The 26,851-nt window shown below is 42.5% G+C and overlaps 1 protein-coding gene across 4 annotated transcripts in view; it reads left to right on the top strand.

Annotated features, from left to right (window-relative positions):
- The window catches only part of ICA1L (islet cell autoantigen 1 like), a 112,779-nt gene extending 86,144 nt beyond the window's left edge, over positions 1-26,635 (top strand). For 3 of the 4 annotated variants that reach the window (XM_077448611.1, XM_077448613.1, XM_077448612.1), the window contains one exon: positions 26,166-26,634. In XM_077448611.1, the coding sequence (XP_077304737.1) occupies positions 26,166-26,269 (104 nt within the window). In that variant the 3' untranslated portion in view covers positions 26,270-26,634. Of the gene's footprint in view, positions 1-26,165 lie in introns of all 4 variants that reach the window. The other variant, XM_077448615.1, reaches the window with a different exon arrangement.
- The last annotated feature ends 216 nt before the right edge of the window (positions 26,636-26,851 follow it).

Here is a 26,851-nt window from a genome sequence, read left to right as displayed (position 1 = left end):
ATCATTATGAGGGGTTCCCACCATCCCTGTGCTGAGTTCCCAGGTCTGTACAACTGCTGTGTCCATTATGAGGGGTTCCCACCATCCTTGTGCTGAGTTCCCGGGTCTGAGTGTACACCTGCTGTGCCCATTATGAGGGGTTCCCACCATCCCTGTGCTGACCTCCCCTGATTGGTGAACAAAACCCAGTCACAATTCTGTTAATTTGGATCCGAAATTCGTTAACATTAACAATTTCGCAATGGGGCTGTTTATATCCAGCAAAACCGAGTGATAAAATGCTTGTAGCTTCCGGTTTCTTAGGCCATGGAGATGATTGGAGCCATTTTGGTCTTCAATGAGCTCTATGGTCAGCTGGCAGAACCCCCAGCTGCATTCTCATGTTCCACGGTGGGACAGAAGAGCCCGAGAAAACCATGGAAGACAGCGGGGGGGGGGGGATGTTCCCTCCCACTACTTTTAAAAACAGTCTAGCTGCTAATTAGCTGCTAGGATTGCTTTTACATGAAAGCCGACCACTGGCTGTAAAGAACAAGATGATACTTAAATCTGCAGGCATCATTCTGTTATAACCACTAAGTCCAGCAACATGCGTTGCTGGTCCTTGTTGGTCATATATTGTAATGTTCTTTTTTTTTCATGCAGCTTGTGGGCTGTACGAAAAAAGAGATTGGTCAGTGGGTTAGAATACCGCCCTGCATCCACCCCACCTCTAACGATGCGCCAATTCCACAATCAAATAGGTGACTAAAAAAGTGGCACGCTCGTGTAAAAATTGTTCTCGTACAAGTGGTACCCCTTTCCGAATAAGGGTGACTCCAAGTCCCAAACAATCTTGCCAGCGCTCCTTATGTAGTCTGGGCAGTTCTCAGGCTCAACATGACTATCTCTTTCCTCATAAACTATAAAACCATATGTATAGCCTGCTGCCCTGTCACAGAGCTTATACAACTTGACCCCATATCTGGCACGCTTGCTGGGAGATACTGTTTGAAAGACAAGCGGCCAGAAAGTGTAACCACTTCCAGCCCAAGGCCGTTATATGACGTCCTTGACTTTCAGTGGGAATATCTGAATGATGCCCGCAGCTACGGGCATCATTCAGATATCCTTGTTTTCAGCCGTCGATTCTGGGCACCATAGGGATGATCATAGCAGCAGTTCCACCACTTGATCATTCTTACAGGCAACAGGAGGGGACATCCCCCCCCCCCCGCCACCATCTGGTGCTTCTCCGGGCTCTACCGTGCCCGCGATTGTAAACAAAGCCATGAGGTAAGCATGAGATCGTGAATTTTTTTTTTTTAAATCTCATGCTTTCCAGCCTGGAGGAGAGAAGTGGGTCTTTTTGACCCTGCATCTCTCCATGAAGAGGACCTGTCACGCACCATTCCTATTACAATGGATGTTTAAATTCCTTGTAATAGGAATAAATGCCACTCAAACCACACATGTGAGGTATCGCTACGTGCGTTAGAGCGCGAGCAACAATTCTAGCACTAGACCTCCTTTGAAGCTCTAAACTGGTAACCTATAAAGAGAACAGGGTCGGGTACGCCCGACCTTAGCAGGGACCACTACTCCATTGTCAGAGCTATCTGTCAGGGTGCCGCTGCTGTCTACCGGTTCATATACTGAGCCTGAATCTGCCAGTGAGGTGACTTCCCCCATCGCTCTCATCTGTCATGCTCAGCAACGTGTAGGACTCTTCACTAGTGTACCTCTATTTGGACATTTTGGGATCTAAATTTAAAGGTACAATTAGTGCAACTCACAGGCAAAAGAGCACCTGATTGTCAGCGACTGCTTCAATCGCTACTAAATAAACTGTTAGCGTTCGCAGGTATCAGGCCTGACTCTGCAAATGCTGCAGTTATGTGTGTTGTGTTTTGCAAGTGACAGAGATCGATTGATATTGCACTTGGGTAGGCTAGGTGGGGCTAAACACAGGTGCCAGCAGGTATCTGGGCTGATCCCGCTAAAGCTGTGTTTTTGGGAACGCTAAACTACTGGAGACGCTAATATAGTTCTGATCAAATCAAAGATATTGATCCATTCAGACACTATATTAGTAAGGGAGTTGTATGGTGTGTGCATGGGTGTTAGCGCTACTGGCACTAATCTGACACGGCCTGGGACTGATGCTGACCCTAACTGATGCTAAAACCACTGGCTGATCAGGGGGGTTAAACCTTTATTTGGTAATATACAGCAGGTACCCTGACACTATAAAAAAAGAACTAACCAGTGTCACCCGTGATGCTAATCCGGTGATCACTGGTGACAGGGGGTGAAAGGTAAAATATGGGGGTACCCGGACGCTATAAGACTGACGGTGAAACAAACCATTAACTGGCTAACTAGTGTCACCCGTGACACTAATAGGGCGATCAGAAAATAGATCTACTAGTGACACTGGTGACAAGGGTGTGAAAGGGTTAACTGGGGGGTGATCAAGGGGTTAAATCTTTTTTAGGGGGTTATTGGGAGGTACCCTAAAGCTACCTGGGCCTACTACTAACTGCCCTAATGTTGATTAGTGTCACAAATGACACCAACGTAGTGATCAGTGAAAAATCTGAAAACTGCAATTGGTAACACAGTGACAGGGAGGGAAGGAGTTAACTGGGGGGGGGTGATCAGGGGTAGGGGGTGAAATCTGTGCCTACGTGCACTGTGTCAGTGTTGTGTTGGTGCAAGTCACCTTTAGATGTCCTCGCTCTGGAACCGAAAAGGATTCCACAAGGGGAGGTGACATCAATTCCTCTGCCTGTGTTTACATTACACAGGCAGAGGAGGCATTTAATTCGTCAGAACTGATCAGCAGGCCCAGACCAGAAATCATTGGCCTGGACCTGAAGACTGATCGGTTCTGCAATTAATCCAGGTAATTCGCTTTGTGCAGCAGTGCCATTCTGCCGACGTATATCTGTGTGAGCCGGTCGGCAAGTGTTAAATAAAAGACAGTTTTTTGGCATGATCAGTCATATTTTCAATATCGATGCCAAAAAGTCATTTCTGCCAGGGTATGCAAACTTTTGAGCACAACTGTGTGTGAGTGTATGTGTGTACAGTTGTGCTCATAAGTTTACATACCCTGGCAGAATTTTATGATTTCTTGACCATTTTCCAGAGAATATGAATTATAACACAAACTTTTCTTTCACTCATGTGGAGGTAAATTGGGTATCTGGCGCTCCAGGAGGCAATGCCCTTAGTTTGTACTAATTTACATTTGATTAGTCAGTCTTTAGGTAAAAAAAAAGTTGAACTGCATTAAGGGGGTGATTTAATATGAGGCAGCCAGACTGTGTCCAGCAACACTGCAAAACATATAAAAGAAAAAAGGGGGAGGGGAGGCGCCTCTAAGTGTAGTATTAAAACAGTATTATTTATTGCACAAGATTAAAAACAAGATATACAGTAACTGAGAGTAATGTAAGATATGTTGGTATTGCGCTGCCCCTATATTAAATAACCCTCCGAGGGTGATAAGTATAATGCCTAGTTACATAAATCAATAGTGTAATATAAAAAATATATATATAAATGTCTACTGAATAATATCAAAAAGTGCAAAGTGCTACATTAAATAAAATAAAATAAACACACCACAGAGGTGATAGAATCCAAATAAATGAAAATCAAGTGAACAAAGGTAAGTAACTAAAAACAGTCTCTTAAAAAATTACTATTTTGATAAAGTGCAGAGAAAATGCAAAAAAAAAAAAAAAAGTAAACGCACTACAGAGTCAATTGAAAACCTCCACGGAAACACAACTGCTTCAATTGAGTGCAAAGCCAAAAAACTGTGAATTGATCATAAAGTGCCAAGTGCGTCTTATAAATGTGCAAATAAGTAAACACTCTCCAGAGGTGATATAAGTAAACCACCCTAATAATAAACAAATGATATACAAGAAAATAAGAGAGTATACCTAGACCAAAAAGAGGGTACCCTCTCCTGATCACATGGAAATAAACTTTAGAATTAAACAAAAAATATATATAGTAGTAAACGCACTACAGAGCCGGCTGTAACATACGTTATATCAGAATGAATCCGGCCTCTATAGATTAAATATACATATTGAAATCCATCAAAAATAAAAAAAGATATAAATATTCAAGTCCATAAATAAACAACAGTCTCCTTTAAGTGCAAGTGCTTTGTGCAAACTTGTGCAAATTCAACTGAGGTGCGGATCTCCCAGTGCTTAATCCCGCTGTGATCACACTTTAGTGGGCAGTGGCCCCTTACCTATAGCAAGGAGGGATTCGCATAGAGGTATATAGATTTCTTTATATGTCTTCTCTCCTGGTAAATTTGGTCACCTTCTCCTTTAAATTTTATTCTTATTGCTCCAGAGGACCCAATAGATTAATAGAGAGGGAATACCATAGTGTAGTATTTCACAAATAGCATTTATTAAAAATTTTCATACACAGGGTACTCACACATTAATAGATAGAAAAAAGCCTTTTTCTAGTAATCAGCAGAAAGTGCATCCACAGTCAGCTTCCTTCCCGTTTTGATGGCTTTCTTTTGATGGTATTTGATTGCCTCTGCCATTTTTATTTTTTGCGATATAAATGGAAAAAGGCCGAACATTTTGAAAAAAAAGATATTTTCTATTTTTGTTATTAAATTTTTTTTTTAATAAACTCAATGTTAAACCCAAAGTTTATTCAGCCACATGTCTTTGGTAAAAAAAAATGTCAATAAGCGTATATTTATTGGTTTGCGCAAAAGTTATAGCATCTACAAACTAGGGTACATTTTCTGGAATTTACACAGCTTTTAGCTATCTAATTTCTTGAGGTGCTAAAATGGCAGGGCAGTAACCCCCCCCCCCCCCCAGCTGACCCCATTTTGGAAAGTAGACACCCCAAGGAAATTGCTGAAATGCATGTTGAGCCCATTGAATATTTTATTTTTTGTGATTGAAAGTGATTGAAAATTGACAAAAAAAAATTGCATAAAGTTGTCACTAAATGATATATTGCTCACACATGCCATGGTTATATGTGGAATTACACCCCAAAATACATTCTACTGCTTCTCCTGAGTGCAGAGATACCTCATTTGTGAGACTTTTTGGGAGCCTACAGGACCTCGAAAACCAATCACCGCTTTCAGGCTTTCTAAGGGTGCAAAATTTTTGATTTCACTCCTCACTACCTTTCACAGTTTTGAAGGCCATGAAATGCCCAGATAGCACAACCCCCCCCCCCCCCCCAAATTACCCCATTTTGGAAAGTAGACACCCCAAGCTATTTTCTGACAGGCATGTTGAGTCGATGGAATATTTTGCCACAAGTTTGCACAGTGTTGTCACTAAATGATCTATTGCTCAAACATGGTATGGTTATATGTGGAATTACACCCCAAAATACATTCTGCTGCTTTCAGGCTTTCTAAGGGCGTAAAATTGTGATTTCACACCTCGCTGCCTATCAGTTTTGGGGGCCATGAAATGCCCAGATAGCACAACCCCCCCCCTCAAATGACCCCAAACATGCCATGGACATATGTGGAATCTCACTTTTTGTCACAAAGTTTTTAAATTTGAAAAAAAAAAAAAAATTTTTCATTTCTTTCTTTCCTAATTTTCAAAATAATTGAGATCTGCAATCTCATAGGTAGTGAGGAATAGAAATCACCATTTTACACACTTAGAAATCCTGAAGGCGGTGATTGGTTTTCGCGGTCCTGTACATGGCTAGGCTTCTCGCACCTGTGGTATCCCCATACTCAGGAGAAGCAGCAGATTGTATTTTGGGTTGTATTTCCACATATAACTACGCCATGTTTGAACAATATATAATTTTGTGACAACTTTGTGCAAAAAAAAAAGTGTAATTTTCCCGAAACTGGTGGCAAAATATAAAATATTCCATGGACTCAACATGCCTCTCAGCAAATAGCTTGGGGTGTCTATAAGCTTATAAGCTTATGACACACATCACCCATTCTTCTAACCACTTGAAGACAAAGTCCTTTCTGACACTTTTTATTTACATGAAAAAATATTATTTTTTTCCAAGAAAATGACTTTGAACCCCCAAACATTATATATATATTTTTTTTAAAGCAAAGGCCCTACAGATTAAAATGGTGGGTGTTGCAACTTTTTTTTCACATCGTATTTGCGCAGCGATTTTTCAAATGCAATTTTTGGGGAAAAACACACTTTTTTAATATGAGTGCACTAAAACACACTATATTACCCAAATGTTTGATGAAATAAAAAAGATGATCTCATGCTGAGAACATGGATACCAAACACGACATGCTTTAAAATTGCACGACAAACCGCATACAATTTTAAAAGCCTTTACAGGTTACCATTTTAGAGGTCTACTGCTAAAATTACTGCCCTCGATCTGACCTTCGCGGTGATACCTCACATGCATGGTACAATTGCTGTTTACATATAACACAAGACCGACGCTTGCGTTTGACCTTGGCGACCTTGAGCATGGGGGAACAGGGAGTCCTTTTTTTTTTTTGTTTCTTTATGTTATTTTATTATTTATTTTGCTTTTTTTTATTATATTTTTAAACTGTTCCTTTTGGTTTTTTTTTGTTTTTTTATCATTTTTATTGTTCTCTCAGGGAATGTAAATATCCCCTATGATAGCAATAGGTAGTGACAGGTACTCTTTTTTAAAAAAAATTGGGGTCTATTAGACCCTAGATCTCTCCCCTGCCCTCAAAACATCTGATCACACCAAGATCAGTGTGATAAAATGCTTTGCTAATTTCCCAATGGCGCTGTTTATAGCCAGCGAAACCTAAGTCATGAAATGCTTGTAGCTTCCGGTTTCTTAGGCCACAGAGATGATTGAAGCCGTTCTGGTCTCTGATCAGCTCTATGGTCAGCTGGCAGAACCACCGGCTGCATTCTCGGGTTCCCTGTTGGAACAGCATAGCCTGAAAAAACCATGGAAGACGGAGGGGGGGACGTTTCCTCCCACCGCTTATAAAATCAGTCTAGAGGCTAACTAGCCACTAAGATTGCTTTTACATGAAAGCCAACTGCTGGCTGAAAAGAATGATACCTAAATCTGCAGGCATCATTCTGGTATAACCACTCAAAGTCCAGCAACATACCAGTATGTTGCTGGTCCTTGTTGGGCATACATTGTAATGTTCTTTTTTTTTTTCATGCAGCCTGTGGACTGAAAAAAAAAAAGAGACTGATCGGTGGGTATGCCCACCATTGGAATACCGCCTTTCATCCAACCACTTCTAATGATGGGCATACATGCACCATTTTCTTTTAACTGTTATGGTGAAATCACCTCCTAGAGCGCTGGAGTCGCTGATTTACGTATTGTGGGAGCAAACGCTGTTGCTGTCAAGATAAAAAAAATCAGTGCTGCAGCTGAATGGCGTAACCTGCTAAGCAATGATGGTTAACAATAAAACAAAGTAACATTACAGTATAACAGTAAGACTTAACACACTTACAAAGCAAATACAATAACACATAGTAAAAATAAAACATTTTTAACGCAATCTGTGCCTATAAAAATATTTGCCGAACCATGGGGGCATCCGCCCCTAATGTTAGGAGCAAATCGCTCCTCCGCCCCTGCCCCCATGCTTTGGCATATATGCTGTTATTTTTAACTGTGGTGGTGAAATCACCTCCGACAGCGCTTGAGTCACAACTTTACATATCGTGGGAGCAAACGCTGTTGCTGTCAAGATAAATAAACCCGTGCTGCAACTGAATGGTGTACCTGAAAACAAAAAAATAGTTAACAATAAAACACAGTAAACAGTATAAAGGAATTATATACCTGAAAAGAAAACATGATAAAGCATAGTAACAATAAAACATTGCATTGTAGAATACAGTAAAAAAGAGCAGAACAATAGAGAGAAAATAGAGAGAGAGAGGTTTGTTTTTTTATTTTATTTTTATTTATTTTTTATTCTTATTTTTTTTATTTGTAACAGTTGTGGTTGTAACTGTGGTCAACATAGAGAAAAGCGTAGGGACTTTCAGGAGAACATGACAGGGTAAGGTCATGTATCACCATCCCTAGGGACTTTAAATGATATCGTGGTCTGGTAAGATCACGAATATCCATCCCATATACATTAGGCAGAAAAGGTGCCGGGTGTCACGCCTATATCCGCGCTTTTTACAGACACAACATTTTCTTTGGAGGGCTCGTTGGGTAGGGGTACCAGGGACATACGGAAAATGCCTCTAATGCAGCCGGCTTACTGAATTTGCATTTGGAAGTTGGGCCAAAGCACTGTCTGGAAACAGAAGGGCTCTGATAATCTCTCTGGAATTTAAGGAAGGATCCAGTTCGTCCTGAAGTTTTGTATAGCACAAAAGCATTCAGCAAAGCCAATTAAAATAATTAAACAGACAGCAGATTGTACCAGCGTCTGAGAGCCTTACGGGCAATTAGGTACGGCGCCAACAACGGGTCGTTGAGGTCCACCCTCCCATATTAAGGCTATATTCGTGGACACAGAGGGGTTTCTCCATAACACCAGTCGCCGTAGGAATTTGGACCATCGTGTCTGCGTGAAGGGAGGACAGAACGAATACATTCTTATTATCCCTCCACTTCACAGCGAGCAAGTAATTACTTTTCAAGCAGGCTCTCTCCCCCAGCCTAAGATGGGATTCTACAAGCCGCTGGGGAAAGCCCTAGCGATTAGATCGCACAGTGCCACATGCTCCAATATATTGATCATACAAGTGACTAAAAAGTAGCACGTTTATGTAATAATTGTCCACATACAGGTGGTTTCTGAATAAGGGTGACACCAAGTCCCACACAATCTTACCAGCGCTCCATATGTAAGCTGGGCAGTTTGGTGGCTCTATGTGACTATCTCTTCCCTTGTAAACCATAAAATGATATGTATAGCCTTTTGCCCTGTCATAGAGCTTATACATCTTGACCCAGTATCTGGCACGCTTACTGAGAAGATACTGTTTGAAAGACAAGTGTCCAGAAAACTTAATCAGGGACTCACCAACGCAGACAACTTATTGGGGAGTAAACAAGGCTGCAAAACGTTGGTTGAAGTGGTTTACGAGGGGCCTAATTTTGTAGAGCCGATCGTATCCAGGGTCACCCCGAGGACGACATAGTTCATTGTCCTTCAAGTACATGAACTCACCACGTCACCACGTGATACTGCAGTGCTGAATGTATGACCAGGGTGTACTAGGCTACTTTTGCTTGTCAGTTCACCAGAAGGAATAGCGGCACTAATACTGGATCTCTGCTCCATATGAGGGACCTGCGGTTCTTACACCACAACGACAGCAAAAGAATGGGGTCTGGTACGCCTGACCTTGGCAGGGACCACAACTCCGTTGTCAGAGCTATCTGTCAGGGTGCCGCTGCTGTCTACATGTTCGTATTCTGAGCCTGAATCTGACAAATGAGTGACTTCCTCTTCACTATCTGTCATGCTCAGCTTCGATTTGACATTTTGGTCTCTAAATTTACTGGTACACTAGTGAGACCCACAGCTTAAAAAGCTCCTGATTGTCAAGGACTGATTCAAATGCTACCAAAAAATTTGTTAGCATTCGCAGGGATCATGCCTGAATTGAAGTCACAAATCACACCAATGCAGTAATCAGTGAAAAATCTGAAAACTGCACTTGGTGCCACAGTGACAGGGAGTGAAGGGGTTAACTGGGGGTCACGGTCAGATATCCCCTCTCTCACTGGAATCCAAAAGACCCCACGAGGAGAGGTGACATCACTTGCTCCTGCCTTTACACTTACACAGGCAGGGGAAGGTTTTCATTTGTTGGGAGCGATCACCATGGCCAGACCATAAATCTCTTGGTCTCTCCTTAGAGACTGATCGCTCCTTTAATGAACCCGACTGCCATGGGTGGTGGGGGGCACGACAGTGCCCCCGCACACGGGGAGGGCGGGGCGTACAGGTACGCCCATTTGCCCACCTGTGACATTCTGTCGGTTAACATCAATGACAGCTTGAAGTGTTTTGTGGTATTTGTGGATGAGGCTCTTTATCCTCTCAGATGGTAAAGCTGCCCATTCCTCTTGGCAAAAAGCCTCCAGTTCCTGTAAATTCTTGGGCTGCCTTGCATGAACTGCATGTTTTGAGTGGCTCAATGATATTGAGGTCAGGAGACTGAGATGGCCACTCCAGAACCTTCACTTTATTCTGCTGTAGCCAATGACAGGTCAACTTGGCCTTGTGTTTTGGATCATTGTTATGTTGGAATGCCCAAGTACATCACACAGCTTCCTTGCAGGCGAGTGCAAATGTTCTTCCAGTATTTTTTGATAACATACTGCATTCATCTTGCCATCAATTTTGTCCAAATTTCCTGTACCTTTGAAGCTCACACATCCCCAAAACATCAGTGTCCACCTCCGTGTTTCACAGTAGGAATGGTGTACCTTTTATCATAGGGCCTTGTTGATTGCTCTCCAAATAAAGCATTTATGGTTGTGGCCAAAAAGCTCACTTTTGGTCTCATCCCTCAAAATGATTTTGTGGCAGAAGGTTTAAGGCTTGTCTCTGTGCTGTTTGGCATATTGTAAACGGAATACTTTGTAGCATTTGCGTAGTAATGGCTTTCTTCTGGCCACTGGACCATACAGCCCATCTTTCTTCAAGTGCCTCCTTATTGTGCATCTTAAAACGGCCACATCACATGTTTTCAGAGAACTGTATTTTAACCACTTGCTTACTGGGCACTTAAACCCCCCTCCCGCCCAGACCAATTTTCAGCTTTCAGCGCTGATGCACTTTGAATGACAATTGCGCGGGCATACAACACTGTACCCAAATTACATTTTTATCATTTTTTTCCCACAAATAGAGCTTTCTTTTGGTGGTATTTAATTACAGCTGGGAGTTTTATTTTTTGCTAAACAAACAAAAAAAGATGCAAAAAAAAAAAAAATCATGTTTAATAGTTTGTTATAAAATTTTGCAAACAGGTCATTTTTCTCCTTCATTGAAGTGCGCTGATAGGCTGCACTGGTGGGCACTGATAGGCATAGTTAAGGCGGCACTAATAGGCACAGATAAGGTGGCACCGATAGGCACAGATAAGGCAGTACTGATGGGCACAGATAAGGCGGCACTGATGGGCAAAGATGGGCACAGATAAGACGGCACGGATGGGTGGCACCGATGAGTGGCACTAAGGGGCACTGATAGGTACCACTGATAGATGGGACTGATGGGCACTGATAGGTGGCACTGATAGGTGGCACTGATGGGCGGCACTGATGGGCACTGGTAGATGACACTGATGGGCACGGATATGTGGCACTGGGGTGCAGCACCGTTGTTGAGGCAGATTGTGGGCACTGATGGGTGGGACTGTGGGCACTGATGTGTGGCACTATGGGCACTGCTGTGTGGCACTATGGGCACTGATGGCACTTATTTATTCCTGAGGTGGCAGGGGGCAGGTGGGCACTGGTAAGCTGGCCGTGATCGGGACTGATGTCCTGATCACGGCCGCCGGTGATCGGCTCTTTTTTACCAGCTCCGTTGTATCACATGATCAGCTGTCATTGGCTGACAGCTGATCACGTGGTAAGGGGTCGGGACCCCTTGCTCGGATCCGTGATCAGGCGAGTCTCATAGACTCGCCGATCACAGAGCGCGCCGCGTGCGCCCCTCAGGGGGTGCACAGGCCGCTCGTGCGCGGGACGACGTCAATAGACGTAGTCCCGGCAAAGGAGGTCCACGCTGTAGCCGTCATTTGGCTATAGCGCGGATCTCTAGTGGTTAACTTAAGTTATTTTGTTGGTTTTTCTTTGCATCCTGAACAATTTTCCTGGCAGTTGTGGCTGAAATTTTAGTTGGTCTACCTTACTTCAACCAAACCCCTTTATTTTTCACTTCTTGATTAGAGTTTGAACACTACTGATTGGCATTCTCAATTCCTTGGATATCTTTTTATATCCCTTTCCTGTTTTATACACTTCAACTACCTTTCCCGCAGATCATTTGACAATTGTTTTGGTTTCCTCATGACTCAAAATCCACTGGATAAAAGATGTAAGAGTCTGTCAGGAGTCCAGAACAAGCAAAAAGATCACCGGTGAGGATGGTTACCTTTAATAGCCATTCAAACCCCTTTGTGTCAACTTATGTGCATATTATCAGGCCAAAATCACCAGGGTATGTAAACTTTTGATCAGGGTAATTTGGGTAGTTTCTGTTGTCATTCTGATTTAAAAAGAGTTGATTGATAATAAATGGCTTCAGCCAAACACTAACCATGAGTGAAAGAAGAGTTTTTTTGTGTTTTCTGAAAAATGGCCAAGAAATTTATAAATTCTGCCAATTATACAAAGCTGTGAAAAGGTATTTGCCCCCTTTCTGATATTTGTTTGCATATTTGTCACACTTGAATGACTCAGATCATCAAACAAATTTTATTAACAAAGGATTGTGAGCATGGGGACTATTACGGGGCACATATATAATTTTTTCAAATGGAATAGTATCAAAACACTAGTTCATATTAAAAACCATTTATTCAAAAAAGAAAAGAAATATACAACCATAAAAAATATACATATGGATCACAGTTGGTAGAGACGAAAGAGGTAATTTATTCAACTAGTTTCGCTTTGCAGCTTCATCAGGAAATTACCTCGGTCTGGAAATGCATTAATTTAGTATAGCAAAACATTAAACATTAATAAATGCAGTAAGAGAATATAAACATATGTAGTTGTTTTTTTGGAGACAACATTTCAGCGTGAGAGCGCACTCCTACCTCTCCAGCCCTGTTCTGGTTCCCAGTCAAGCTCAATGATGCGATTAAAGGAAAGAGTCTTTCCCGGCGACTGGGAGGGGGATGACACCGGATCGGATCCCAATATATTTGGAAATAACTAAGTATGCAGGAATATAAAATATGGGTATAAGTTTTGAATTTTGAATCTTTAAGACTAGAGAGGAAAGTGAGTAGAAAACACCCGGTGAAAAGAAAAATTGAACAAAGGGATTGTTCTGTGAGTGAATAACTGGAATCCAGGGGGAAAAAAAAAAAAGTATGTAATGGATGTTAATCATCCACTATGTAGAGTGAATTAACCCTAAATGTGCAAAATCCCATTAAATACTATACAGAAAAAAAGAGATGTGAAAAGTGTACCAAAAAAATACAAAAACCAGCCAGTTTGACACCCAAGGTGCGTATAAGTAAGATATCACATGAAAGAAGGATATTAGAGGGATATTATGAACATAATTACCCCTTATTGAGTTGAAAGGGAGAGAATACTTAATCCCGGAGGAATGGGCGGATCTAGTTTAACCACTGATGTTATGTATAGGGAGCATATATAGGTAACCAATGCCATGCAGGTTCCACTTGGATCACATTAGATAGTATATGTGAAATCCATGCATTGTCGATGCTATGCTATCAAGGTGGAAAAAAATAATAAGATATTCAAATGCATGGCCAAAAATACCTATTCTGCTCAATATAGCATCCTGTGAAAGGTAATTATGACTCACCGGTACATTAAAGCCCCTAGGTCTCCTCCGGGTCCGGTCGATGCAACTAACTGGCGTATTGAACGCCAATATATACCCCTCAACCCCGCCGCGATCGTAGCGCCGTGTCGCCGGCGCATGACGTCGGCGGGGTCAATGGTCTGGACAGCGCGTGCATCAATACCAAGCGCACAACTGTGTCGGGAACCAAAAACATGGCCGTGCGGATAGAAGGGACGCGTCGGCTCAAGCAGATTCCCAATCAGCGCCGGCTGCGCAAGGGCCGGAGAATGTATGTGCGGCTGTGCTTGTCAACGGAGGGAGGAAAAACCTACCCCCATTACATCAGCAGGAAAGAGAAAGGAGGCATACTCCCACTGTCAGTATTAGACGTGGACCGCTGCCTCCTCCCATCCCCAGACTATACCAGCCGCCGGGAAAGAAACCTCCCACACACCCAAGAGCCCCACAGGCATATCCAGGACAGGGACCAACTCGCAGGAGATAGTTGGAATCAGCAGTCACGTCTGCCAATCAGTACAAGCAATAATTAGAATCTTTTTTTTTTATATAACAGCACGTATTATTTGTTAAATAAATAAAATACAGTAAAGGGAATAAAATACAAAATAATTTTTTAATTAACATAGATTATCAAAAAAAGGACTATACATATACAGAAAGCATAAGTTTATACATTGATGGTATTGGAAGCACAGCTGGCTGTTATATCAAAAATTCCCATAGCTATGGGAGATGATCAATGGGGGTGTGTATATCACGTTAAAGAGATCCCCCCACATCACCCGAATGGTGAATGTATTACAAACAGGGAAGAGGGATCTAAGGCGGAGTCCAGCAGATTGGGAGACCCCACTCTCAGGATTACCTGGTATTAAATATGTACAGTGAAATTATGTTATAGGAACGCTTTGAATGAATTGGTTTCATTAAGCCCCGGGGGGACATTTAGTTTTTCAATCCATAGGGCTTCTTTTTGTAATAATATTTTGTCCCTGTTACCGGCCCTGATGTCAACTGGAACCACTTCTAATGCCACAAATTTAATGGTTCCTACTTCAAATCGATGGTATAGCCCAATGTGTCGTCAGATGGTAGTTAATTTCCCGTTGGTGGTATAGTATATGTGGTCTCCCACTCTTTGCCTAAATTCGCGGATCGTTTTGCCAATGTAGTATGCACCACAATGGCATATCATCAGATAAACAATGCCAGTGGTGCCACAGTTGGCTGAAGGTTGTAATTTATGATTTTCTTCATTTGGGAGAGTCACTGATGTTCCAGAATATATCCAGAGACACATGGGGCATTGGCCACAAGGGAAAGTACCTTTTTGAATGGATTTCTGGATAGGTTTTTTCTGGTAATGACTGCTAGTCAAGTGATCTCGAAGTGATCTAGCCCTTCGAAAAACTATTTCGGGCGTTTCCCTTATGTACTGTGTAAGTATATGGTTTTCTGTAAGTAGATGCCAATGTTTCGAGAGTATGGTTCTGAGTGTGTCATGATGAGCCGAAAATTGTGTAATAACTTTGACAGTTTCTGTCCTAGTTTTTTTCACGTTGGGATACAGTAGGGAAGTTCTTTTGTGGCCTGTAGCCCGATTAAAGGCCTTTCGTAGGTTGGTAGAGGAATAGCCCCTGAGTAAAAGGCGTTCTCTAAGGGCTGCTGCCTGTATAAAGAAGTCCTCATCCCGTGTACAATTTCTGCGTAACCGCAGGTATTGTGCAAATGGGATGCTGCGTAGCAAAGGTTTTGGGTGAGCACTTGATGCATGCAACAGGGTGTTGCCCACTGTTGATTTTTCGGAATAGGTTTGTCTCAAGAAGTCCATCTGGATTTTTTGAAATATATATATATCTAAGAAAGGAATCCTCAGGGGATCCGAGGATGCCGTAAATCTTAGATTTAAATTATTTTGATTAATTAATTTAACAAATTCCATGAGTTGGTTGTTTGAACCTGTCCAAATAATGAACAGGTCATCAATAAATCTGAACCAGCATAAAACATACTCCAGGTGGACCTGAAACAAATCATCCGAAAACACTTGCCTCTCCCAAGCACCTAGATATAGGTTTGCGTAGGAGGTGGCACATGAAGTGCCCATGGCAACACCCTGTGTCTGCAAAAAGTATTGTTCCTCAAGCAGGAAGAAGTTCCGAGTGAGGATAAATCTCAACAATTGAAGGATAAACTCATTTAGAGGCCAGGAGGACTCCTCCTGTTCCATTAGGAACATCCTGGCCGTCTCGACTCCCCCCTCGTGGGGAATGCTTGGATATAGTGCTTCCACATCCAAGGCCACGAGGAGGGAGTCAGGAGGGACCAGGATGCCATCCATGTGTCTCAGGAGGTCTGTGGTGTCTCGAATATATGATGGAAGACTTGAGACATGTGATAATAGAAAACTGTCTATAAATTTACTGGCCTTGTCAGTTAGTGAGCCTATGCCCGAGATGATGGGTCAGCCTGGGGGTTTATTTAGATCTTTGTGTGTTTTAGGGAGGCTATAAAAGGTAGGGGTGCCAGGGTATTTAGGGACAAGAAAGTCCAAGGTTTCTTTGTCAATCAGATCTTGCCAATAGGCTTCCACACAGATCTGTGTGAATTCACTGATGAAGCCAGCTACTTCAACTGAGGAAATCGGTTGATAACAGGTCCTATTATTAAGTATTTGGTAACACATATCACGGTATTGAGAGCCCGACATTATTACCACATTGCCCCCTTTATCTGAGGGCTTTATGACCAGTTCATTTCGCATTTCTAAGTTCTTAAGGGCCTTTTGTTGTTTTGAAGAGAGGTTGGGTGTATATGGGTGCCAAATCGTTTTTTTGAGGTCTCTGATGCATTCGTAAAGGAATGCCCAGATAGTTGGACATGTCATCAAGTCAGGAAATTTTTGAGATTTAAGTTTAAATTTACGACTTTTAGAGGTCTGTAAAATCTCAGTATCAGGGGGATCTAGAGATAAAGAAGTCGCCAGAATGTCGCATCCGGTCGTGGGTGCCTCCGTAGCTCCTTCATCGTAAAGAAGGAGATCCCGGAGGGCCCTAAACTCCTCCATCGTAAAGTGTTTGGTACATTCCACTAGTTCTCGTTCAAGGTTAACATTTAACCGTTTGTCATCAAAGATGTACTTGAACGTGAGCGTAAATGTTAAATGTTAACCTTGAACGAGAACTAGTGGAACGTACCAAACACTTTACGATGGAGGAGTTTAGGGCCCTCCGGGATCTCCTTCTTTACGATGAAGGAGCTACGGAGGCACCCACGACCGGATGCGACATTCTGGCGACTTCTTTATCTCTAGATCCCCCTGATACTGAGACTTTACAGACCTCTAAAAGTCGTAAATTTAAACTTAAATCTCAAAAATTTCCTGACTTGATGACATGTCCAACTATCTGGGCATTCCTTTCACAGGATGCTATATTGAGCAGAATAGGTATTTTTGGCCATGCATTTGAATATCTTATTATTTTTTTCCACCTTGATAGCATAGCATCGACAATGCATGGATTTCACATATACTATCTAATGTGATCCAAGTGGAACCTGCATGGCATTGGTTACCTATACAGTGGTGTGAAAAAGTGTTTGCCCCCTTCCTCATTTCCTGTTCCTTTGCATGTTTGTCACACTTAAGTGTTTCGGAACATCAAACCAATTTAAACAATAGTCAAGGACAACACAAGTAAACACAAAATGCAATTTGTAAATGAAGGTGTTTATTATTAAAGGTGAAAAAAAATCCAAACCATCATGGCCCTGTGTGAAAAAGTGATTGCCCCCTAAACCTAATAACTGGTTGGGCCACCCTTAGCAGCAACAACTGCAACCAAGCGTTTGCGATAACGTGCAATGAGGCTTTTACAGCGTCCTGGAGGAATTTTGGCCCACTCATCTTTTCAGAATTGTCCTAATTCAGTTTACATTAGAGGGTTTTCGAGCATGAACGGCCTTTTTAAGGTCATACCACAACATCTCAATAGGATTCAGGTCAGGACTTTGGCTAGGCCACTCCAAAGTCTTCATTTTGTTTTTCTTCGGCCATTCGGTGGTGGACTTGCTGGTGTGTTTAGGATCATTGTCCTGCTGCAGAACCCAAGTTCGTTTCAGCTTGAGTACACAAACAGATGGTCGGACATTCTCCTTCAGGATCTCTTGGTAGACAGCAGAATTCATAGTTCCTTTTATCATGGCAAGTCTTCCAGGTCCTGAAGCAGCAAAACAGCCCCAGACCATCACACTACCACCACCATATTTTACTGTTGGTATAATGTTCTTTTTATGAAATGCAGTGTTCCTTCTACGCCAGATATACTTGGACACACACCTTCCAAAGAGTTCCACCTTTGTCTCATCGGTCCACAGAATGTTGTCCCAAAAGTCTTGGGGATCATCAAGATGTGTTGTGGAGAAATTGAGACGAGCTTTGATGTTCTTTTTGCTCAGCAGTGGTTTTCTCCTTGGAACTCTGCCATGCAGGCCATTTTTGCCCAGTCTTTTCCTGATGCTGGAGGCATGAACGCTGACCTTAACTGAGGCAAGTGAGGCCTGCAGTTCCTTGGACGTTGTTGTGGGGTCTTTTGTGACCTCTTGGATGAGTCGTCGCTGCGCTGTTGGGGTAATTTTGGGCGGCCGGCCACTCCTGGGAAGGTTCACCACTGTTCCATGTCTTCGCCATTTGTGGATAATGGCTCTCACTGTGGTTCGCTGGATTCCCAAAGCTTTGGAAATGGCTTTATAACCCTTTCCAGACTGATAGATCTCAATTACTTTTTTTCCCAATTGTTCCTGAATTTCTTTGGGTCTCGGCATGATGTGTAGCTTTTTAAGGATCTTCTGGTGGACCTTACTGTGTCAAGCAGCTCCTATTTAAGTGATGCCTTGATTGTGAACAGGTGTGGCAATAATCAGGCCTGGGTGTGGCTAGAGAAATTGAACTCAGGTGTGGACAACCACAGTTATAGTATGTTTTAACAAGGGGGGCAATCACTTTTTCACACAGGTCCATGATGGTTTGGATTTTTTTTCACCTTTAATAATAAACACCTTCATTTACAAATTGCATTTTGTGTTTACTTGTGTTGTCCTTGACTATTGTTTAAATTGGTTTGATGTTCCGAAACACTTAAGTGTGACAAACATGCAAAGGAACAGGAAATGAGGAAGGGGGCAAACACTTTTTCACACCACTGTATATGCTCCCTATACATAACATCAGTGGTTAAACTAGATCCGCCCATTCCTCTGGGATTAAGTATTCTCTCCCTTTCAACTCAATAAGGGGTAATTATGTTCATAATATCCCTCTAATATCCTTATTTCATGTGATATATTACTTATACGCACCTTGGGTGTCAAACTGGCTGGTTTTTGTATTTTTTTAGTACACTTTTCACATCTCTTTTTTTCTGTATAGTATTTAATGGGATTTTGCACATTTAGGGTTAATTCACTCTACATAGTGGATGATTAACATCCATTACATACTTTATTTTTTTTCCCCCTGGATTCCAGTTATTCACTCACAGAACAATCCCTTTGTTCAATTTTTCTTTTCACCGGGTGTTTTCTACTCACTTTCCTCTCTAGTCTTAAAGATTCAAAATTCAAAACTTATACCCATATTTTATATTCCTGCATACTTAGTTATTTCCAAATATATTGGGATCCGATCCGGTGTCATCCCCCTCCCAGTCGCCGGGAAAGACTCTTTCCTTTAATCGCATCATTGAGCTTGACCGGGAACCAGAACAGGGCTGGAGAGGTAGGAGTGCGCTCTCACGCTGAAATGTTGTCTCCAAAAAAACAACTACATATGTTTATATTCTCTTACTGCATTTATTAATGTTTAATGTTTTGCTATACTAAATTAACCACTTTCAGACCGGACCATTTTGCTGGTAAATGACCAGAGGTCTTTTTACACTTTGGCACTGCGCTGCTTTAACTGGTAATTGCGCGGTCATGCAATGTTGTACCCAAACAAAATTTGCGTCCTTTTCTTCCCACAAATAGAGCTTTCTTTTGATGGTATTTGATTGCCTCTGCGATTTTTATTTTTTGCGATATAAACGTAAAAAGGCCGCAAATTTTGAAAAAAAATGATATTTTCTACTTTTTGTTAATAGAAAAATCCAATAAACTCAATTTTAGTCATACATTTAGGCCAAAATGTATTCAGCCACATGTCTTTGGTAAAAAAAAAGTCAATAATTGTATATTTATTGGTTTGCGCAAAAGTTGTCACATCTACAAACTAAGGTACGTTTTCTGGAATTTACGCAGCTTTTAGTTTACGACTGCCTATCTCATTTCTTGAGGTGCTAAAATGGCAGGGCAGTACAAAACCCCCCCAAATGACCCCATTTTGGAAAGTAGACCCCCTAAGGAAATTGATAAGAGGCATGTTGAGCCCATTGAATATTTTATTTTTTTGCCTCAAGCGATTGAATAATGACAAAAAAAAATTTTTTTTTTTTTTTTACACAAAGTTGTCACTAAATGATATATTGCTCACACATGCTATGGGCGTATGTGAAATGACACCCCAAAATAAATTCTGCTGCTTCTCCTGAGTACGGGGATACCACATATGTGGGACTTTTTGGGAGCCTAGCCGCGTACGGGGCCCCGAAAACCAAGCACCGCCTTCAGGCTTTCTAAGGGCGTAAATTTTTGAGTTCACTTCTCACTACCTATTACAGTTTTGAAGGCCATAAAATGCCAAGATGGCACAAAACCCCCACAAATGACCCCATTTTAGAAAGTAGACACCCCAAGCTATTTGCTGAGAGGCATGTTGAGTTCATGGAATATTTTATATTTTGCCACAAGTTGCGGGAAAATTACAAACTTTTTTTTTTTTTTTTTTTTTTTCACAAAGTTGTCACTAAATGATATATTGCTCACGCATGCCATGGGCATATGTGAAATGACACCCCAAAATAAATTCTGCTGCTTCTCCTGAGTACGGGGATACCACATATGTGGGACTTTTTGGGAGCCTAGCCGCGTACGGGGCCCCGAAAACCAAGCACCGCCTTCAGGCTTTCTAAGGGCGTAAATTTTTGAGTTCACTTCTCACTACCTATTACAGTTTTGAAGGCCATAAAATGCCAAGATGGCACAAAACCCCCACAAATGACCCCATTTTAGAAAGTAGACACCCCAAGCTATTTGCTGAGAGGCATGTTGAGTCCATGGAATATTTTATATTTTGCCACAAGTTGCGGGAAAATTACAAACTTTTTTTTTTTTTTTTTTTTTTTCACAAAGTTGTCACTAAATGATATATTGCTCACGCATGCCATGGGCATATGTGAAATGACACCCCAAAATAAATTCTGCTGCTTCTCCTGAGTACGGGGATACCACATATGTGGGACTTTTTGGGAGCCTAGCCGCGTACGGGGCCCCGAAAACCAAGCACCGCCTTCAGGCTTTCTAAGGGCGTTACAGTTTTGAAGGCCATAAAATGCCAAGATGGCACAAACCCCCCCCAAATGACCCCATTTTGGAAAGTAGACACCCCTAAATTTAGGGGTACACTAGTGAGACTAGGTAATAAATGGCGGGTGCCCTGAAACTATAAAAAAATAACTAACCAACCAGCGTCACCTGTAACAGTTATATGGTGATCACTGGTGAAAGGGTTAACTAGGGGACAATCAGGGGGCTTTATGCGGTAGTATATGGGGGTCCCTGGCGCTATAAAAAGCTGCGGTGAACCTAAATACCTACCTGCCTAACTAGCGTCACCTGTGACACTAATACGGCGATCAGAAAAATGATCGCTTATTAGGCTGGGTTCACACTGGAGCGATGTGGGAACGCCACGAATCCGCGGCGGGTTCCCGCATCGCATGCCTCCCGGCGGCAGTTCACACTGCCCTATGCGAACTGCTGGGAGTGTCAGTGAAATGTTACTGACACCCCCAGATCAGTTCGCATATCGCAGTGCGATCTGCAAACTCGGATCGCATGGTGTGAACACCCATGCGATCCGATTCTGCTGCGGGCCAAAAAAAGGGTCCCGTGCGAATTTGCGGCGGGTGCGGCGGGTGCGGCGAATGGCTGAACTCGAATCGCACAGAGATCGGATGTGATTTGCACTGCAGTGCGGTGCGAATCACATCCGTTCTCATAAACCGCTGCAATGTGAACCCAGCCTTAGTGACACTGGCGACGGGGGGTGATCACGGGGTTAAACCTTTATTGGGGGGGTTAGGGGGGTACATTAGAACTAAAGGGGGCTAACTCTAACTGCCCTAACAGTTATTACAGTCACAAATGACACCAATGCAAAAAAAAAAAAAAATGACATTGGTGTCACTGTGACTGGGGGGCAGGGGTAATTGGGGGGGTGATCGGGGGGTAAAGGGGGGGTGTGAGTGTGCCTGGCATGTTCTACTGTGTGTGTAGAGTGTTGGTGCAACTCACTGATCCGCTCTCCTCCGTGTCGGAACGAAAAATACCGACACGGAGGAGAGAATACATCACTTCCTCTCCTGTGTTTACATTACAGGAGAGGAAGTGATGTCACGGGGGATTTCCATTCGTCGAGAGCGATCGCGAGGGGGTGGCCATGAATGAATGGCCGCCCCCTCATCCCGGATCGCTCTCGAAGGAATGCCGACCGCCGCAGGCACCGGGGGGGGGCCCGATCGGGCCCCCCACCCGCGGGCAGGCAGGGACTTATATATACGCCCATATGCCTGCCCGTGCCATTCTGCCGACGTATATCGTCGTGCGGCGGTCGGCAAGTGGTTAATGTATTTCCAGACCTAGGTAATTTCCTGGTGAAGCTGCAAAGCGAAACTAGTTGAATAAATTACCTCATTCGTCTCTACCAACTGTGATCCATATGTATATTTTTTATGGTTGTATATTTCTTTTCTTTTTTGAATAAATGGTTTTTAATATGAACTAGTGTTTTGATACTATTCCATTTGAAAAAATTATATATGTGTCCCGTAATAGTCCCCATGCTCACAATCCTTTGTTGATGCCTCTGATAGGAGACCAGAGATACCAACATTTTCTCTTTAATTAACTTACTGGGATGAGGGGGCATATCTTTAGCTATATCATTATAATACTCCCAAGCCACTCATCGTTCTAAACAAATTTTATTATTATACAAAGATAACCCGAGTAAATACAAAATGCCATTTTTAAATGATGGTTCAAAAAAGCTGCCCAAACCTGCCTGGCTTTATGTAAAAAAGTAATTGCTCCCTTAAACCTAATAACTGGTTGTGCCACCCTTGGCGGCAACAACTACAATCAAGCATTTGCGATAACTGGAAATTAGTCTTTCACATTGCTGTGGAGAATCTTGTCCAATCTTCTGGGTTTTCCAGCATGAACGGCCTGTGTAAGGTCATGATACAGCATCTCAATTGGATTTAAGTCCAGGCTTTGACCAGGCCACTCCAAAACCGAAGTTTTGCTTTGTTTGAACCATTTGGAGGTGGACTTGCTGTTGTGTTTCAGATCATTGTCCTGCTGCATAACCCAAGTGCACTTGAGGTCACGAACCGATGGCCAGACATTCTCCTTTAGGATTTTCTGGTAGAGCTCAGAATTCATGGTTGCATCAATTATGGTAAGTAGTCCAGGTTCTGAAACTGCAAAGCAGCCCCAGACCATCAGGCTACCACCACCATGTCTGACTGTTGGTATGATGCTCTTGTTATGAAATGCTATATTATTTTTATGCCAGATGTAACAGAACGCACACCTTCCATAAAGTAAAATTTTTGTCTCATCAGTCCACAGAATATTTACCTAAAAGTCTTGGATATTCAAAATGTTGTTTGGTAACTGTGAGATGAGCCTTTGTATTCTTTTTGGTCAGCAGTGGCTTTGACCTTGGAACTCTCCCATGGATTCCATTTTTGCCCAGTCTCTTACTTATTGTTGAATCATGAACACTGATCTTACCTGAGGCAAGTGAGGCCTGCAGTTCTTTAGATGTTGTTCTGGGTTCTTTTGAGTTAAGTCCAACAAGGTGTGTGCCACCTTCTGGACTTATCTCTTTTATTTACAACTGACCGCTTTACTGAGTATGGGGAGTACAGCTATCACTATACTCCCTGAGCTCTGACAGGATTGTCTTCTCACACACAAGTTCTGCCCACCCCTCCCCTCTACTGTTCATTCACAGAAGGCTTTGTATTTTTCAAATGGATTCACATAATAAAAATCACTTTGTGATTGGGCAAGAGGAGGGGAGGGGTGGGCATAACGGGTGTATGCAAGTCTGCAGCCACGGAAGCTGAAACCAGAAGGTCTGGAGTCAGAGCGCCAAAAGTATAGCTATGCTCTTTTTGTGTAGGTTGCCGGGTGTAAACCTACAGCGGAGTCCGTTTTATTCCCAACCACCCATAGAGCAGATTGGGCTCTGTCCATTTCGGAAACTGCTCATAGATTCACACATTGTGAAAATGGGGATTTATAATATATTGCATGCCATAATCTCAATCTCTGGAGAATACAACTAAAGTTATAGTAAAGACATTTTAAGAGTTTTTCCATTTTGAGTGAAGGCAGATCAACTTGTGTACAACCCCAGCCTGCCGGATTCTCTTATAATTATTGCGAACGGCTGCTAGCAATAATCACGGTCTGCTCCCAGCCGGGGCACAGCTTCCCCCACCTATCCCTGCCTCCCTGCTGGGAGCAGACAATCGTGCATATTTCTTTAGGAATGAGATTTGCACTGTGTACTGTGCTGTACTGTAATGTTTTATCACAGTCATGTGATATTTTAACCACTTGCCGCCCGCCCTATAACAGAAACACGGCGGCAAAGTGGTTTCAAAATCCTGACCGGACGTCATATGACGTGATCAGGATTTTGAGCCCCCGAGGGTGCGCATCACGCCGATAGTTGTTGCGGGGTGTCGATCTGACACCCCGCAACTACAATCTCGGTAAAGAGTCTCCGACGGAGAATCTTTACCACGTGATCAGCCGTGTCCAATCACGACTGATCACAGTGTAAATAGGAAGAGCCAGTGATCGGCTTTTCCTCACTCGCGTCTGTCAGACACGAGTAGAGGATAGCCGATCAGCTGCTCCTCTGACAGGGGGGGTCTGTGCTGATTGATTATCAGCGCAGCGCCCCCGAGGATGCCCACACTGGACCACCAGGGACGCCACCAGACCACCAGGGATGCCCAGCACAAGGTATGCCACCCTAGACCACCAAGGATTCCAGTCAGTGCCCACAATGGATGCCAATCAGTGTACACAATGGATGCCAATCAGTGCCCACAATGGGCATCACTGATTGGCATGCATTATTATTTGGCACTGATTGGCATCCATCAGTACAGTATAATACAATACAATGCCGCCTATCAGTGCCAATCTGTGCTGCCTATCAGTGCCCATCCGTGCCACCTATCAGTGCCCATCTGTGCCGCCTATCCATGCCCATCTGTGCCGCCTATCCATGCCCATCCATTCTGTCTATCCATGCCAATCTGTGCCAGCTATCAGTGCCAATTTGTGCCACCTATCAGTGCCCATCCGTGTCCCCCATCAGTGCCACCTATCAGTGCCCATCAGTGCTGCCTATCAGTGCCCATCAGTGTCGCCTATCAGTGTCCATCAATGCCACCTCATCAGTGCCACTTCATTGGTGCTACCTCATCGGTGCCCATCAGTGCCGCCTTATCAGTGCCCATCAGTGTAGCCCCATCAGTGCACATCAGTGAAGGAGAAAACGTACTTATTTACAAAGTTTTGAAACTGAAACAAAAATTTTCGGTCTTTTTTTATTTGTTTAGCAAAAAATAAAAACCCTAGAGGTGATCAAATACCACCAAAAGAAAGCTCTATTTGTGGGGAAAAAATTATAAAAATGTAATTTGGGTACAGTGAGGCATGACCGCGCAATTGTCATTCATTCAAATGCGATAGCGCTGAAAGCTCAAAATTGGTCTGGGCAGGAAGGTGTTTAAGTGCCCGGTATTGAAGTGGTTAAGTTCTTTTAGGGTTTTTATTCAATATGTGCAAAGAGAGATCAGACAAATACTTAAAGGATAACATTTATTAAAAGAAATAAAAGATACAGATAAAGAAAATATCAAGAATACTTAATTTAAAATGCTGTTTCCACGGAGTACCCCTCTAAGGCGTGGACAGGCCTGTTACATGATGTTGCTCTGGAGACGGGACCATCCTATTCCAGTTTGAGCTGTGGTAGATACAGGCCAGTATGTGAGTAAATGACCAATCAAAGTTGTTTGGACAGTGAGATCAGCTTTTAATGGGGATAGTGGGCTTGGTCATCCTGCATTCCTCAAGAATTACATTAGGAAGGTACAACTATACATATGATCTTATATGGCTCTTTGACCAAGATTAGGAGGCTTAGAATTCATTAGTGGGCCACAATATGAAACAACCATAGGGAAATCTGAAATATGCAATTTCCTCAACACCTACCTATCATGTTCTTGTATCTGCACCGCTTTCAACAGGAAGGTCTGCCATTTACTTTAGCATTGTCTGGCTGTGAACAAGCTTGTAGGTCATGCCACTTGCAGGATTTCATCTATTGTTTGTTATTTCCCATAGTCACAATTAACATACTTTGTGTTTGTTGCAGAAAATACAATGATGTCAACGTGGCTAAACATGTTTGCGGATCTTGACCCACTTGAAAGCCATGGTGCCAGCAAACATTCAGAGGATGAATTGTTTAGTGCATGAGTGCCTGGACACGATGATGTAATAAATAAAAGGACCATGTCCTAAATGTTTGTTTTACTACAGCTTAAAAAAAGTGACACCTTTTGAACTTTTCTGGAGCCTAACACACTTGAAGATAACCACTGTGGGATTTATGGTACTACTCTTTGAAACACTACTACCACATGAAATAGATCCAGCAATCAGCTCTGGCTGCAAAGCTAGATCCCATTGGTTATCATTCACCTATTAAAATTCATCACCGCATTTGTTTTATTTTAAGCAGAGCTACACCTTTTAAGACAAATTGTTTATTTGTATATACTAAAAGTATAGTTATATAGAGTTAAGAGACATGAATTCCTGTAAAGTTAAATAAAAAAACTTTAAATTCTACAATTAATGTGGTGGGTTTTTGCTTTTGTCTTTACAATCTGTACGCCTGTAAAAAGCATAATGCTTTAACGGTAGAATAGATACTCTACTTCCATTGATGAACATTTTAATGTAATGTGGAAGTCACGTTGAGGTCTTCTATTTTCCTGTGGTCCTCCATATTGTTTGTATATTATATAGAAGCAGTAGCACAATTGTGTGTGCATA

This window comes from Lithobates pipiens, unplaced genomic scaffold, assembly GCF_037356315.1.
Source record: "Lithobates pipiens isolate NorthernLeopardFrog02 unplaced genomic scaffold, aLitPip1_a1.2 Scaffold_22, whole genome shotgun sequence".
In the NCBI taxonomy this organism is placed as follows: domain Eukaryota; kingdom Metazoa; phylum Chordata; class Amphibia; order Anura; family Ranidae; genus Lithobates; species Lithobates pipiens.
The sequence above is the reverse complement of the archived record's forward strand: the minus strand, read 5'-3'. Positions and strand labels throughout refer to the sequence as shown.